Source organism: Labrus mixtus, chromosome 11, assembly GCF_963584025.1.
Source record: "Labrus mixtus chromosome 11, fLabMix1.1, whole genome shotgun sequence".
NCBI lineage: Eukaryota > Metazoa > Chordata > Actinopteri > Labriformes > Labridae > Labrus > Labrus mixtus.
In genome coordinates, this window is record NC_083622.1 from 17888080 (window position 1) to 17905219 (window position 17140).

The following is a 17140-nucleotide window of genomic DNA, read 5'->3' on the forward strand; positions in this document are numbered from 1 at the left end:
TATCTGAAATCAATGTGTGTGTTCATTCATGCATTTATTTGTTTTGTCTTAAATTCAATAAAACTACAAAATACCTTAAATTGCTGTATTTTTTCCTTTGCACTTTTTTATTTGACAGCTTGGGTCACAAAATTTACTCTACACATTTGACATGAAAAGATCGGTTTTCATATCAAATTACATTCTCCAACTGTTTACAAACACATCATGTATAGTAATCAATAGTCATCAATATCTTGATTGTCTGGTTGTGTCCATTATCAAATCTGTTTTCATTATTTTTATTCAAAGCTAAATTAATTCATGGCTCCAGCTTCACAAAAGTGACTATTTTCTGCTTTTACCTTTAATCATTTTGGTTTATATATTTTCAATTATTTTGAGGTTCGGACAGTGGACTGGAAAAAATTAACTTGTGACAATGTTTCCACCTATTTGCAGATTTCTTTTTTTTACCATCAACCAGCTGATGTAAGCACATGAAACCACTCAAAAAATGTCCTCCTATAAAAAAATTTTTGAAAAGAAGATCTAAAAATAAACATCATATCTTTAAAATATGATATAAAATAGTCTTAACAATTACAGAGGACATGTACCATATTCAATGTATGATTTTTCAATTTCTTGTAACAGTGAATACTTATGGTGTCTTATTACCAATAATTGAATAATCTGAATACATTCTCTGCGACTGCTCATGGTGGAAAATAATCTGAATAACAGGATGATTTACTTGAATTTAATAAAAGTTTCAGAATTTCCCAGATCAAAGTTGATATGAAGTTGCTTGTTTTTTTCTCCACTGGCCAATATTTCCCAAACCAAATATTTTACATCCATCACAACCTAATTCACCAAATCCTCACATTTCAACAGCTGCAAACGTCAGTATTTTTGAGTGAATGAGTGAAACATTTGACCAATTATAAACAGTTTACTTTAAATCAGACAATTGCTTTACAAACTACTCAAAAGTAAAAAAATGAGAAAAATACTATCTATATATTATTTATTAAAAACATAACATCCAAGCCAGTACAGACTTAATAGCAGCCATGTAAAAATATATAAAACTATAGAGCGGATCAGTTTTGACCCTTTTTCTTGGTCAGGATACAAACTGTAATGAATTCAGTTTTCATCTGAACGCCTAATCAATGATCTCTTTTTCTACATATTCAAAACTACTCTGGCCATCTAACCTTATTTGACATATACCTTAATCCTGCAATTGAAAGCTTAACCTGTCCATGATTCATTGCAATGTTATTCTTAAATCCACCGGATTCTTAAATAAAGCAACATGACGCAAAAGAAAGGGGCAGCTTTAAGTAATTTACAACCAAATATCTACAAAATCAATGCAGTTCATAAACTTCCAGCAGATTTTTACACATCACAGTCCTCTTCAGCTCATGCTAGTGGGCCTCAGAGCCTGTTCTCTGGAAAAGGAAAGGAGTCACGCTTTATGCCATAATTGGAGTTGCATGATAACCTGGCTCATGCACCTCAGAGTGTTAATGGATCCATTCCCTCTCACTTGTTCCTTTTGTAGATCTTCTTGGCGAAGTTGAGGAAGACTGAGTGAGGGAGATTTTGAGCGTGACATGCGATTAGTTCCTGTAGCCGCTGGTAGCTCTGATCTTCATATTTGTTGTACAGTGTTGGCATCTCCAGTGTGTCGTAGAGCGCTTTGACCTTTTGAACACTTGCATCATCATGACGTCCGTAACATGTCTGAGGAGGAGATGATGAAGATGAAATCAAGTTTTGCACCAAATAAAGTACCTCGGCATAACACACACTGAAGAGTAGAAGGAAACCTATTATTAAGAAACAAATTATCAAAATTAATTCAGTCCTGCATCTCCAGGGACTTTGTGTCTTTATTGAATGATGTCTTAGCGAAAGAAAATATACAATGTATGAAATACCTGTGACAAAATGACACTTCCTGCATTTCATTCTAATAAACTCCTTGAACAATAACCATAAATTATGGTATGAAAAGAAATTCACAGCTGCATTTCTCATAATGTATAACCATGAACCATAATTTTAAAAGTCCACACAATTATTTCTATATGTCAGTGAGCTATTCCTGCATTTAAAGTGATGATCGTGCTTTTCTTTATGCCAATTGCAGGCGAGGGAGGGAGTATGATCTAGAGAAAAGCCTGGTTGTCAACAAAGTTTTTAGAGAAATGCAAGGAAGCTGTGATGGAAACCTGTAAATTCAAGTGCAAAACAGAAGATCTGGGCATGTTTGTGGCCAAGAAACACAAGTACATATGTGTTGAAATAACAAAGGGTTGTCATATAAAGTCTCACCTCCAGCTCTGCTCTCTGTTCAGGGTTCATAACTTCCAGAGCTTTCACAACCAGCCAGCTACATTTGTTATCCTGGATGTCTGTACCGATCTTTCCTGTCACAGCGGGGTCTCCATAACAGTCCAGATAGTCATCCTGCAAGCAACATGCATCTGGTTGTTATTAACTCTGTGAAGTCGGCGGCATATTATTTATTATGTGCCTTAGCAACAGGATGACATAAAAATACATTACCTGAATTTGAAAGAACTCTCCCATCTCAAGCAAGATGTGTTTTGCGTTATTGTGTTCCTCTTCACTCTTAATTCCAGCCTATAAAAGTGAGGTACAAAAGCTTATTTTCAGACAGGTTCTCTTAAACTTCCAATGTTACCTCATCCCAGTCATGCCTATTAGATCCTTCTGTCATGGGTGAAACATTTGAAAAACACTCACCATGTACATTGCAGCTGCCACTGGGAGGTAAAATGAGTAAAAGGCAGTTTTGTATTTAACAATAGCTCTATACCTGGAAGACAAGAGGAGGAAAAATTACACCCCTTGCTTTGTTAACAACATCCTTCAATGCAAATTTAATTTACAGATTTATCTTCCCCACCTCTCCATGGTGAATCTGTTCAGGTCAATCTGACCAGGAGGAGCTGTCATAAGGTCCAGAGCTTGGCCGAGCTCTGTCTGGAAAGATGTCTGAAATAAACAGAGCTGTTGTGAGAATCCTGTTTTCTTCTGTTTGTGGATGTGTGATCTATCAGGAACCTATAATACCTCAGTAAACAGCTCCAGTAGGTGGACATAGTACGGCTGATCCCTGCAATGTCTGCGAAGAAGTCTGTAGATTGACCCTTCGAGGAGAAATGAGTCATTGATGGCATCAAGACCTATCCCGTCCTTTAAAACGCAGAGAAAGAAAGAAAACATGAGAAACTGATGACATGCTGCGGTGAAAAACATTTTTCATCAGAAAGTTACAACACAAAAATGTGAGTTTTTATTTTTTCTGTTACATTACAAGTCCCACCTTCTTGTACCAGCAGGGCTGTCCTCTGCGTGTCACAGATGCGTCCATGATATCGTCTGCCACAAGGAAAAACGCCTGAAGCTGCAAACAACAGGGTCAAAGTTGAAACAAAGATGACTTCAAGAATGTACCTTCTCTGCAAAGTGGCACTACCACAGTCAGTCTGAGTCTGTGAGATGAAGGATAAGCAATATGATTATTACTTTTTTAAAGCCTGGCCTTAATGTCAAAGATAGTCAAATACCACAAACTTAATTTGTTAGAAAAAGCCAATATATTATTTTTTTCCTCATCAACAAATTCATTGTAAAGACCACAGCCAACAATGTATCAATCTGTTACTCAGGGGTTTATTGCCTTGCTATCCTGTCCACAATCCAAGCCTCAGTGGTCACAGATGTACCGCATTGTTGATAAATGCATTACATTTCTTTAAAGTAAGGGGGAAAGAATATGGATTTAATGGAGAGTTTTTAATGTCTTGATATAAATGTATGTGCTGCTTCAGCTACACTGGCAAAACCTGTTTTTTTTTTTTTTTTTTTTTTACTTTTGATGGTATTTGTTGACTGTTGTCGCCAATTTCATGTGTGTTGTGGTTTGTGTGTGTGGTTGGTTGGTTGTGTGGACGTTTTCTGCTGCAAACGTCACCTGCGCACCTGGGCATAGTTGGTAATTACAGCCACAGGTAGGTAGAAAGGGGAGACACAGGTGAATGGGGATAAGGAATTAGTGGAAGCCACACAGTTATTCAACAAAATGTAGTGGCAATCTAACAATTAAAGTGCCACTGGAGGGAATTAGGGGAAGCCACACAGTTTTTCAACCATAAGTGTGTGAAGATGTTGTCCGGCACGTTTAGACTTTATCTATGTGTATGAACTAGTTTCGTCTGATGCAGAATACGCCTACACCCGTCTTTTTGTTGGTGTTTTTAAGATTGTTGATAAATAAATACTGCAAACATAATTAACGACGGACATTCCCTTTTTTTACCCACCATTTGGATTTGGAAAATCTTTATTGTCCCCCGAGGGGCAATTTGGTTTGCAACAGAGTTTTCTCTCCAACTCATTTCCACCATGAGTTGGAAATGACTTAAAATTCCCTCCAGTGGCACTTTTTGTTGTTAGATTGCCACTACATTGACTATTAGAAATATGTGGAATAAGTGTCCTTACCAACTCTATACACCAGCCAACCATGAGGGCCCTCTGCACTGTGCCCTGTGTGAGCTGAGTGGGCGGGAGAAGCTCCCTCAGTGAACCAATCACAGACAGGCCTCTGTTCCTCTTGCCTCCGGGGGAATTGTACACCAAAACCTACAACACGAATGGGATCGATATGAAGTACGGTCCTTGTTAAAGAAAAAAATCAGCAACAGATAAGACAGCATTACCTCTTTTAGCCTGTTCAGAGCATCAGTCAGCGCAGGATCGGTGATATCCTGCTCTGCCAGCTCCGTCACCAACTCCTCGAACTGGTCTTCAAATAGCTGAGGGTCTGACAGTAGCGCCTTTTTGCTGTGGGTCCCATTGCAAATGCTGTCCCCCTGGAAAGACGACGAAAACAGCAGCAGAGGAGTGTTTTTTAATTTAGGCGGATAAATGGACAGCCACATGGTCCGGAGTATTTTAGTCCGGCCATGAAGGACCGAGCAGAGCAAGAGTCTCATTTTTAATAAACAGACAAACTATCCTTCTCGGTTAACAAGCTGTGTCAACCTTGTCGTACAGCGCCGGGTACCGACTACATCACACAGCGTTAGTAACTTGTTCCGGTTGATGGAAACTTCCAAGATAATTAGCTCCATTGTGACATCCTGTAAGTAAGCTTAGTAAACAAGAACAACACTATCAGTAAGTGTACAGTTACGTTTCCGTGTCACGAAAAGAAGCGTTAGCTGACGTTAGCCTTGATTGTATTCTTGCATCAAGTCTGTGAACAAGGCGACCTAAAGCATAACGAATCACGTTTTTTTTTTCATCATAAACATTCCTTTACATACCATAATGACACTGTCGTCTTATCCCAATCTGTTCAGTATAGTACAGCGAAATAGTTTATCTTCTGTTTATATGTCTTGTCGTCAACCTGAAGTCTGTGAACGTCTCCTGAAACCAGGATATGCAGATTGTAGTTCGCGTTCGCGGTACTGCCCATTTTATTCCAAAGCAGCAGAACTAAATTTCCCAGCATCCTTCACGAATGTCGCGTGTGGGCGAGGCTTTCGAAGGCTCCATTTGACATTAAGAGTTTTGATTGGCCGGTAGTATCGAACCAGGATGGGCTCTCACACTGGCTGACCAATGGGGCTTGAGAAGGGGCGGGGTTAAGGTGTGGAGAGGAGAGATTTGTGAAGCCAGGGATGAGCCCATAATAGTGTTACTGAAAGACTGGATAAGATTAGAAGTGAAATCAATGACACAAAAAGAAAACCCAAAGCAAATCTCTAAATATCACGTATGCCCTCATAAAATGTACAAAACTTCCACATAGGTATTTTTATTTGATGTCTTTCATTTATTTCATATCTTGAAATACATAACTTGCATTGAAAGCTTTGCCATTAAAACAGCATTACAGTTTTGGAATAGTTGTCATATTTAGATAGATTTATTATTCAGGTAACAAGGCTCTATCCTGGTTATCCTGTCATACAGATACATTTTTTTCTCAAATAAATAATAATCCACGCAAGACAAGAGAGGTAGAAATACAGCTCAGTGCCTTTATAGGGGAGTGTATTTGTGTGTCTGTATCTGTGTGCAGGCTAATAGTGTATTATGTACATTTTTAAAATTGGTTAATTAAATATGAGTGTATCCAAAATGTACCATTACTCTTATGGGGTCAATATCATCACTTTGTGAGCACACCAAAAACAACTTTCAAAGACAAAAAAAACTCCAATTGGCCACAAATATTGAAACATTTAAAATTCAAGAATCCTGATCAGTCTGACCCCTTAGGTTCAGCGTCACTGGATTGTCAGCACCCATCCACAAGCCCTGCAGGTCCATAGAGAAGTGTGCCACCAAATAGTTTGAAGACAAACGTCATTAAAATATTGTCTGTACATTTATTGCAACAGACTCCTCATATGATCAGAGTGCAGTTTACTCCTCTTTATCTTACAAGATCAGGCTGCTCTCACCAGAGTCACTTAAATACCTATGCACTATAAACACTTTCAAAACCCTATCAAATTTAAATCAAGATGCTGAGGCATGTTTGGAGCCATCTGGAAGGAAACTTCAGGAGCAATGCACCATCTTTGATTCTGACCTTCTCCTTCAGCTATATGTTAACACTCACACACATTTTAAAATGGCAACCATTATAGGTCTTGGGTGCAAGAGGAAAAAAATTCAGAAGCATTGTCAAAACATGCAGATAAAGACATTCTGAGGTTGTGTTACTCAGTTACACAGACTGTCACGATTGAATGCACAAGGTTCCTGCTGTATTTGGGAGGCTGTAGCAAAAACATGCACATCTGCAAATCAAACCACTGTGTCCAAGCACCACCCTCAGAGAATATATTTCAAAGGCTGAGTATGTTTCTGTGGCGTGCGTTAAGGTTAACGTGAAAAATGCAGGCTGCTTCTTCTTTGAAGGCCAAAGTGTAGGTGGAAGGGTGTCGAGAAAGTATGAATCTGAGTTTGCAAAACAAAGGAAAAAATCAGCAACTCAGTAAAAGACTTAGCACGTGGGAGCAGTTGTCCTCATGTGCAACCACATCTGATTATCTTTGATTGTACTCCTCTTACTAATTTTTTATTTCGAGACGCAATTTTGTAATAAATGGAAGACAAAATAAGGATTTCTGTGATCACTTGACCTGAGTGATCCTGTGGATGGATAGCAATGTAAAAAGGGTCAAACGCATATTGCGATCCATAATTATGGAATAGACATGTGAGTCAGTGGCTGTTGTAGCATGAATGCTCGTTGACTTTCCCCCCCAGCCTGGAGGAAAATACATATTTAGACAAGGTGTGAGAGAGGGACTTGAGAATACAGCAAAGAAAAATGCCTCTGATTTGTTGTCTCGGCCAGTTTTTGAATAACTTTGTTTAAACAGGGACGCCACGGTCAAGAAAAAAGCTTCCAGTGACCGTTTCACTGATCCTGAAAAGTATCGGAGGTTGATGTTCAGAGTGATAAAGAGCACCACTGAATAAGGCCATTTGCACAGCTGGCTTCAGGTGATATGGAGGATATGAAGGGAAGTCATTCAAGATTCAGTACTGGATGTCTCCACTTAAACCGCCTTAGATCTTCCTTGTATCTTCACCTGCCTTATTTCCTCCCACCCTCAACTTCATTACAACTCTGTGGACTCTACTCTCCTCTCCTCCTCAGAGCACGGACTCAAAGTAGAGAGCTCCTGATGACCCATGCGGAGGATGAGGTGTCACCAATCTACGTAGCGACAAAGAGGAGGTGGAGCTTAAATCCCCACAGCTGCGCAGGTGGATCCCCTCTGGAGCCCGGCCGCTGTATTGTCGGTTGTGGCGACTGTCACTGTGGGAATGGTGGTGTCCACGGCGATGAGAGTGATGGGTGGGGGGTCCTCGGCTGGTGCTCCAAGTGGTCCGCAAAACCTGAGGATTTTAGGGAGAAAAAATGTCTAATGTGGCAAAGTCAATATAGAAAAACAATTAAATAATGAATAATCTGAACTTGATGTCATACTTGTTCCAAAGGCAGATGGTTGGTGGCAGCACCCTCAGCTCCAGACCTCCTTTTCTGCCCCTGCCCTGTGTTCCCAGCATGCTCAGAGGAGGGCGAGAGGTTGCGTCTGGAGCGCTGCAGGAGGCGAGCCATCAAAACTCGAGTCACCTGAAGGTTAAGTAAAAAGATCAGTGAAGGAAAAGACTAAATAGACTTGCATTGGTGTTACATTTTCTTCTGGAAGTTTCATACATTATTATTAGACTAACCTTAAGGTCTCCAAGAGAACGGTTGCATTCTTTAGGTAAACGCAGAGGTGAGGTGGGTGGCTGTTTGGAGGGAACCTGTACCCCGGTGGCTGCTGCTGATTTCATGCTGCCTTTCCTTGGCAAAGCTGCTGCAGGAGGCAAAGAGGTGCGCGGCAACAAACATGCCTCAGAGGACGGACCTTTAACAGATATAGTCAGGAAAAAGGAGAAAAAACTGAGGCACTCATTTTCCAAGTTTTAAAACTTTTACGAACCTAAAGTGGTCTAGAATAAAGGAGGTTAAGATAAAACTACATGAAGGAGCTAGTTTGCTAATTTTCTTATTCTTCAGAACTTAAATTGAACCTTTTTTTTGGGGGGGGGATTTATAAACCAACCAGGCCTGACTAAAAATATAGATACAATTCTGATTAAATTCCCCCAAAAGGAAGAATTTTACAAATCCCATATCATACTCTATAACTGCTTTTCTGAATACATAAAAAAAAGGGAAAGAGGGAACAACAAAGCTGTTATTTGTCCCCTCCACTACTTTGTTGCAGGGCGTTTACTTTTCTGGAGAAGGTTTATCGATACTTAAACTCAGCAGTCAAACAAATAAACGCCTTTCCAGTGGTGGTTCAGAATCTCTGTCCTTTAAAACCATTACTTGCCTAGACAGCAACTCTAATAGTTAGCAAATAACAAGGAGTTTGTCGGAATCCGAAGCATATACTGCCAAACAGTGGAAGCTGTTAAAATTTCTGTCATGACATATCTGTGTTCCTTGCAAGCGGATGTAAGCGGATGAGAGGCAGAGGTCAAAGACGAGGTACTAACACTGTTAGCACCTGCTAATTGGCTTGAATAGTGTGGTGTGTGTTAGCGCACTCTGATCCACTGTTGGTTTCCCATTTTCAGAGCCAGGGGCTGTGAGCAAACACACAGAACAGACAGCTGGTCCACCAGGAGGAGATATTTGCTGAATTTTACAAACAATCCATTGCATTTGTATTGCAAACCTCTTTTCAAGTTTTATTTTAATTAATAAAGAAACTAGGTCATTAAATCGCTTGAATCCAACTACAGAAACACCACATTTCTAACAAAAAAACTAAATTTAATTTAAAAACTAAACTTATTCCAGAATCAGAATAAGGCTTTTCTGCAGAGTAACATTAGATACAAGATTGTCCTCATACTCTGCAGTAAAAAAAAGGAGCTTTTGATTTTGTGAAATATAATATTCAATTCATTCATCAGGGTGTATAGTTTGAAATTCATATACCAATGAGGAAATGGTGTGGCTCAATAATGTCATCAAATCAAAGCTAATTTAGCTGCTGTGGCAGAGTTTCATAAATCATTTGCGGTTGGGGACACATTAGCATGTTTCCTTTGTTGTTTAAATCTGCAATAGATTCCAACAGGGTTTTATTAATGATGGCTATGAGGTGTAAATGTCTAGTGTTATATCGCTCCAAAACAATCTGAAGGGTTTGCTTTTGGATTTTATTTTCTGTTACAGAAATGTCAGATATGAAAAGAGCCAGAAACAACTGAATTATCACATCAACACATCCCAGAGCCCCCCTGTTATCTGCTTACCTGTGTCTGTAGATGCTTTGCTTCCTCCAGAGCCAAAGTCAACTAAAAAAGAGATACACACAAGTAGCAGCAAATTAAACAGTAATGGAAAAGATGTAATCATATTTGTGTCTTACTTACCTGTATCAGTGGAGGAGCCAAAGCCTGGCTCACTGTGTGACCTCACCAGACGTAGGAGCCCCTCGCTATCCCTTCTTAAACCTTCTCCATCCTTTTCACTTTTCGCAGCCCTTCGTCGGAGGTTCAACAGTTGGCCCAGGAACTGTGGCCTGTTACCCTGACCAGCAATTTGCTCAAGGGCAGCGGAAGGGGAAATGGGAGGAGCAGAGGAGGTCGGTGCAGCTCCTTGGCGTGAAGGAAAGGAGGAGTGGTCATGTGTGTCTGTGACAGAGGAATGCTGTTGAGAGGTGGAGTTTCCTATAGCTTCCAGCTGGGAACAGCTACTAGCTAGCATGGCCTGGCGATGTAAAACTGGAGACCTGCAGGACAAAACCAGAGCATTTATATACTATTTCTGTGTGTGGTTATGCTGATTAACAGCTTAATTTCATACGACAGTAACGTAGTAGCTGATAATATTAAATTGCTTCTGTGTGTTTGTGTGCGTGTCCTCACCTGTATGTGGTGGTCGCAGTGCTGGGGGAAGAGCAGGAATTGGACCTCTCCCCTCTGACGAAGCGCCTGGCTCTCGGCCCTCCAGCCAGTGGACTCTCGGGTGTTTGAGATGGCGGGCCTCGAAAGCTGATGTACTCACTGCTCTCTCCTCCATCTCCCCCCTCACCTGCACTCCTGGTTCCCCTCTCCCCCTGGTTCCTCAGACCAACCTCCATCAGACAGGAGTCCTCAGACGGGGACGAATCATCGGGTATGTCCACAATCTCTGACATCAGAAGAGAGCCACTGTCCATGGAAACTAATAAAAACAAAGCCATTGTGAGTTGCTGTTTTCCTGTTTTCACTATAACACTGACTGACTGACAAAATATTCCATATTAATTTTCATTTACTACATTGATTTGAGCTTTCAACAAGTGCAGTAAAAGTTGCAATGTGGGATAGTTGTTCACCTTCTCCACTGAAGGCAGTAGAAGTTCCTCTCTCTCCAGACAGCTCAGTGCCGTGGGCATCATACATTGTTGCCTTGACAGCCACAGTAGACAAGGATCAGCACAGTCAGCAAATCATACACATCACAAACAGACACAGACACACCCACACCAACCTGGCTCGCAGCTCTTTGTCCCATCACAGCTTCATAAGGAGGGGGGCAGTCAGTGGGGTAGAGAGGGACAGGACTCTCCATGGACCCATTATAGGTGATGCTATGTGACGTGAATGCAAAAACATCAAACAGATAATTTCCCCCGCTTAATCGTATGTGGCTGTTTTCTAAATATGTGCAAGGCTGTTCATGATATTTAATCCTACTCATGAAGTATTATACCTCTGAGCATCTGTTTCAGAGCTGCAGGTGTACTCAGGAGGATAATATGGGGGCGGAGGGATGGGTGGTACAAACTCCTCAAAGTCCATGATGTTGGTCAGAAAGGCGTCCTGGGGAGTGGTGCATTCTGGGTTGACCGAGCGAGAGCGATGTGGGGCCAGCTTAGAAGGGAGAACACATTTAGCTCATACAATGAATAGAAGTAAATATTTGTAAAGTCTAATCCCTGAATACAGCAGTATAATTTATTGCTGAGTACTTTCCCAACAACGACAACAACAACAAAAAAATCAAGACTGGTGTAAAATGTGCTGTGTGTGCACTCACCAGGTGCACAAGGTCCAGAGAGAATATGTGAATACTGCAGGTCACAGTGGACAGAGTACAGATGATGGTGGAGAGAATGCTGAGACCACATGCACTGAACAAAAGGTCCTGCAGAGAAATTGTAGACTTAGAAAATGTAATTCTGTCAGAGTAGAGGCATGTTTCTCCTAGGTCAGGTCAAGTTTGTTTTTGTTATATAAGTTAAAGTGTCCTTGTGTTTAGTTTTACAGTTTTTGTCCATTTAGCTGAAAGTAATAGGTACTCTTTTTTTTTTCAAGACTGAAACTGGCGCTTAGATAAACTCTTGAATGCTGTACTGAAGTTCATGAGTATCTAAAATGACTGATGTGTACATAAGAAATGATTACAGCTAATTATTACAGCTTAAAAAACCTTATACGTTGGTGTTTTCACACCACACCTGACATTTGTCAGACTTGAAAAATTGTGAACCTTTCCTTCACAATAAACTTAGGCTAATAAAATGAAGATTTAGGTCTCCAGTACACGTTAATACATATCCCACCTACCTTTAGCTGCTTTCTGATGCCGTGACAGTTAGCATTCAGATAGAGGACCAGGGTCTCCTCTTCTGTGATGGAGCAGGAGTGTGAGGGTGGACAACAGACACAATGACCATTGTCCACCTACACAGAGAGGATTTGTGTAAAGCACTGAACTGCACATTACAAACATATTAACACTTATTCCCTGCACACTCTCTCATGCATCTTGAATCTAGAAGGGCATTTCAGCATGCGACAGAAGACATAACTTGCACATTGTTGTGTACCTGGCAGGTGAGCAAGGACTTGACCATCTGTGCGTTCTGACAGGAGAGCATAGAGCCTGCCAGACTGAGGATCACACACACTGCAGACAGCAGCATGAACAGAGACACCTAGTGAGGAACACAAAGACACAGAGCCATGTTTAGATAGATTTAGTGCAGGGTGTCAAAACTTCTGTCATGCTCAGCCAAGAGTGTGCAGAATTGTATTCTTCCAACCAAAAAACTTGGCAGGTAGCTTTAAGGAACAAAGACCCCTTCTGCTGAAGGGAAGGAGTGTTGGACTGAAATCCTGGACACTTTTTGTGCTCTATGTCGAGGCAAGATTAATCCACAAAAAAATATTCTGTGGGTCACTTAGTTTGTAGTAATTTAACTGAATTCCTATGTGATCGGAGCAATGTAAGAACAGTATACAGCGTACATTTAAGGTCTTTAATGGAATTGTGATTTTCCACTTTCACTGTTTACATTTTAACTGCTGGTTTCAAAGCTGAGCGATAACTTTAAAAAAGGACTTAAAGACCCACTATGGGTCTCTTAACAAAACAATAACAAGAGACTGCAGTTTGATGACGTCGTATGGTCATAAATCATATAATGACCCTACACTCTCATCAATCATGAAGAAAACATGATTATGTTGACGTGCTGGCTTCTCTGACAACAATGCAGCAGCCAGTATGTCCACCTCCTAAGATTCAAATACGGTCCAGAATGTTCTGTTTTAGTTTGGACCAGAATGGTTTTTAAGGCACCCTCACTAGGCCTCTGTTTTCCAGATATAACACCAGATATCATGGCAAACCGATAGGCATTGCAGCGATGGAAGCGGGCAAGTGAACTGGTTCAGATATAACAGATTTTACCCGACTTAAGATGCCTAGTCAATTTTCTAATAAGCGACATGACCAGAAACGTGGTAAGACCAAGTTAGTGCAGATGCTTTTGAAAAATGGAGAGGTTAGAACGCTCATTGGTTTCAAGACTGATGCAGATCTGGCTAAACACTGAAGATTTCGTGTCCGCGACATGGCAACCCGCGTTTGCATCGACTCTAGAGAGGAGGGGGCAGGGGACGGCTCTCTCCAATGTTTTGAATTTGGACAAATTTAAACACTATATGTAAGGGTTACATATTGCTCCTTTAACTGTCAACAGGTCAGTAACATGATTGGGTATAAAAAAAAGAGCCTCCCAGAGGGGTTGAGTCGTTCTTGACTCTGTGACAGAACACGCTGACAAATTGTGCAGCAATTTAAGAATAATGTTTTTAACATAAAAATGCAAAGTATCAGGAGATTTCATCATCTATGGTATATTATATAATTTAAAGATACAAAGAAACTCTGTATGCAATGGACAAGGACTAAAAAACAATATGTCGACCCCTTCTCTTGATCTGATCTCAAATCAAATGAGCTGCAGTGAAGCAGAAAACTATTATGAGGTCTGGCAAGTCCAAATTTGAATTATTGTATGGAAATCCTGGGTTCTAGAGGAGAGAGGCCATCCGGCTTGTTATCAGTACTTATTTTATCTATTTTGTTTTAGACAGGACAGTGGATAGAGTAGGAAATCAGGAGAGAGAGTGAGGAATGGCATGCAGGAGACCTATGTCAGATTTGAACCCAGGCCACCTGCTTGGAGGATTAGGACCTCCATACAACTTGAAGCTGAAGTTAGAAGAAAGAGTGATACAACAGAGTGGTAAGCATGACCCTGTCCAGACTTTTTGAAATGTGTTGCAGGCATCAAATTTTAATCTGGCTTATAAATTTCCAAAAGCAATGAAACTTCTCAGTTTCCACATTTGATGTGATGTCTTTGTGTCATTAAATATGTTGTTTAAATATTTTCCAATTCATCACATCCTGTTTCCATTTACATTTTACACAACAGCCAAACCTTTTTCAATTAGGGTTTGTATGTTTAATGCCCGGCTAGTAACGTTAACCAAGGTAAACAAACACTTAGTTGTCGTCATACTTCTGTTGTTTATCAGATGAATGAAAGGACTGTTACCAATAAAAAAACTCTTCTGGGATTGAACACTGTTACAAACATTTGCGATATTGTACAAAATACAACACCTCATTTTAAACAAACAATGAGGAATGTTTATTTATTATACCTTTATATTGTTAAGAAACAATGACAACTTTCATTTCTATGTAAGCTAGACACCTTCTGGTAAACTAGGAGGATGTTGTGGCCCTTTGGCCCAGGAGTCCTCTTTAACCAGCATTGCTCAGTGACACATAATTAAGACAGTACATACCACCAGTGTAAGAGGTCTCCTCCATGAGATGATTCCAACTATCCCTGACGCCACCACCTGCAGAGTGACGCCATACATCAGACAACAAACCCTTCAGAATCTGTTGTTTTACTTCAAACACTATCAGACAGATTTACACTTACAAAGAATCCAGCCCAGAACGGACAGGACTGCCTAACACGGGCTGAGGAGGTGAAGGCTATGCTGGTAAAAGAGAAGGCCAGGACCATGCCCCCCAGGCCCAGGTGGCAAAGCCCCAGGTACAGGAGCAGGCGAGCCCCACCAGGCGCCCGACCAGACATGCCCCTGCGGCTGTCGGACCATCCTCGAGACCCTGAGGCTGAAGCCACGCTACTGGAGTCGGATGGTGAAGGCATGCTTGTGGAGGAAGATTGGCGAGATATCACTCTTACTCCTCCTTCATAAATCAAAGCTCAGCTATGTGGGTAGAAGTGCAGGAGAGTAGAAAAGGGAGAGACATAAATGCTGGCTTCAGGGCTCCACTCTATCAAAATCATGCACCAATCTCTCCACTGGCAAGTGCCATAGGTTCTCCGCAATGCCCCATGGTGTAGTCCAGTCAGGGAGTCCAAGAACTTTGTCAGCAGAAAGTGGAGAATTGAGCAGCCACTACACTCTCACAGCCACTTTACTCACCTCATTTGACGTTTCAGCCATGATTGTTTTAGTCTATACATTGTCCATTTTTCCCACTACAGCCTTGAGAAAGCAGTCTCAGCATTATTTGGCTCAGTCATGCGCACTGGTTAGACCACAAACAAACATATTAGAAATCACTGTTATACTGGTATGCTTCTCGTTGCTCCCTCTTCTTCTTCTTCTGCCCCCTCGCGTCACTAGCATTACGGTAACTGCAGACCCGAGCAGGCCGCAGGACGTAAAAAGCATCCCAAGGAAAGCAGCTGATCCCTCGTCGTTTCACCTCTCAAAAGAGATAACATGAGCCGGCCACGTCGTGTGTCCACCCCAGAGGAGCTACATCCGAACATGTGCCCTCTCCGACCTTCTCTTGGCTCCTCTTCATCCCGTCACGTAAGGAGAAAGGGGAAACAACGGCGTGGAGATCAAAGCCCCAAGATCACATCGGTGCGTTCGGGAAGCGAAGACTTATTACCTCGACATGAACAGGAAATATATATCCTCCATTGATTTTCAAACTGCACCAAAAATAGCTGCCGGGCCGGGGTCGGTGTTTCTTCACAGTTTTCAATCTTTCACAACGTTACCTCGGGGGTTTTGCGGTGGTGGTCCACTCACGCACCTATAGACCCCCTCCTCCTACCTCTCCGTCGCCTCTTTCCTCCCTGCAGTCACGCGGGCATCCCGTTCAGACCCGTGTGTGTGTGTGTGTGTGTGTGTGTGTGTGTGTGTGTGTGTGTGTGTTTGTGTGTGTATCCCGGACGTCTACCTCTCTGACTCCCACCAAGCGTCACATGAACACAACAACATAGCCTACCTACATGTTTAAAACAATTCAGGTTCACTTTAATTAATTAGCCCCTCCCCTTGCAGCCCTCGCGCCCTTTCCTCGGGTCCTTGGTAAAAGCTCTCACGCTACGAAAAAAAAAAGAGGAATGTATCGTGTTTGCGAAATAAATCCTGCCCTGCGTGATGACAAGGCACGCAGCAGAAGAAGAACGTGCAGGCAACTTGAGGATGCGGCATATCGCGCGCACACCGTCGTGGTGCTGATGCTGAGAGGGAGGGGCGGTTGCTTAGCGACAAGCTCATGCTGCTGCAGCAGTGAGGGGGAACGCTGTCATCGTACTGACGGCTGTACTGTGAGGATAGCAGTTAAAAAGCAGGCCGCAGGGGGTCCTACTGAAAACGGGTGTCCCATAGGTAGCCAACTGCTATAGGTATAACCAGCATTGTTTTTGTAATTTGACATACTTTATGTAAGTGTTCCTGACAAACACAAAAATATTATTTAACTAAACTGTAATAAAACTCAAGTAAAGGTCCAAGAGCAATGACCTGAATTGATCGTGTATCACACATAACCATCATATAATAAGAGATGATGTCTACCTGGATTCAAACAGGCTACTTCATGTTTGCAATCTAGCTACCTGCTATTCAAATTTACATTATAATTTTTCTACTGGTATTGGTATTTCTGTCACATTTCAGCTTCTTAGGATAGTGATTCACATGCTGTACGAATTATAAAGACTTTTCCAGTACATTTCACATCCATTAACAACTTACTCCCGGTCTGCTTTCAAAATGTATTTCAGTTTAATTCCCAAATCCATCATTACAATACAAAAAACATACATTTTTGCTAGACCAATTAAGCAATGAACCATCATAATCATTCTCTGCCATAATTATTTAATTTCACTATGCATATACAGTATATATATATATATATATATATATATAT

General features: G+C 41.3%; 2 protein-coding genes across 2 annotated transcripts; both read right to left on the minus strand.

Annotated features, from left to right (window-relative positions):
* Positions 1–469: 469 nt before the first annotated feature.
* Positions 470–5516, minus strand: fdps (farnesyl diphosphate synthase (farnesyl pyrophosphate synthetase, dimethylallyltranstransferase, geranyltranstransferase)). Its single transcript, XM_061050447.1, has 10 exons — positions 5361–5516; positions 4752–4904; positions 4534–4674; positions 3353–3433; positions 3100–3222; positions 2933–3021; positions 2770–2842; positions 2569–2646; positions 2335–2469; positions 470–1740 (listed from the first exon to the last, which is right to left on the minus strand). The coding sequence occupies exons 1-10, from the start codon at positions 5361–5363 to the stop codon at positions 1540–1542; spliced, it is 1077 nt and encodes a 358-aa protein (XP_060906430.1). The 5' UTR covers positions 5364–5516; the 3' UTR covers positions 470–1539.
* A 336-nt stretch (positions 5517–5852) lies between these two features.
* fam189b (family with sequence similarity 189 member B) lies at positions 5853–16201 on the minus strand. Its single transcript, XM_061050446.1, has 14 exons — positions 14874–16201; positions 14731–14787; positions 12453–12560; positions 12190–12306; positions 11660–11767; positions 11333–11493; positions 11111–11210; positions 10956–11028; positions 10504–10801; positions 10009–10367; positions 9889–9930; positions 8302–8480; positions 8054–8200; positions 5853–7962 (listed from the first exon to the last, which is right to left on the minus strand). The coding sequence occupies exons 1-14, from the start codon at positions 15105–15107 to the stop codon at positions 7717–7719; spliced, it is 2229 nt and encodes a 742-aa protein (XP_060906429.1). The 5' UTR covers positions 15108–16201; the 3' UTR covers positions 5853–7716.
* Positions 16202–17140: the final 939 nt, after the last annotated feature.

Bases quoted from the DNA above. Each gene is read 5' to 3' on its own strand.
- fdps (XM_061050447.1), bottom strand. The intron at 2,647-2,769 runs GTGAGTGTTTTT...TCACTTTTATAG, and splicing joins TGGCAGCTGCAATGTACATG to GCTGGAATTAAGAGTGAAGA. The intron at 1,741-2,334 runs GTGAGACTTTAT...TCTCCTCCTCAG, and splicing joins AACAGAGAGCAGAGCTGGAG to ACATGTTACGGACGTCATGA.
- fam189b (XM_061050446.1), bottom strand. From the start codon at position 15,107: ATGCCTTCACCATCCGACTCCAGTAGCGTGGCTTCAGCCTCAGGGTCT. The intron at 11,211-11,332 runs GTATAATACTTC...CACGTCACATAG, and splicing joins TCTGAAACAGATGCTCAGAG to CATCACCTATAATGGGTCCA. The intron at 8,201-8,301 runs GTTAGTCTAATA...CTTAACCTTCAG, and splicing joins GTTCTCTTGGAGACCTTAAG to GTGACTCGAGTTTTGATGGC.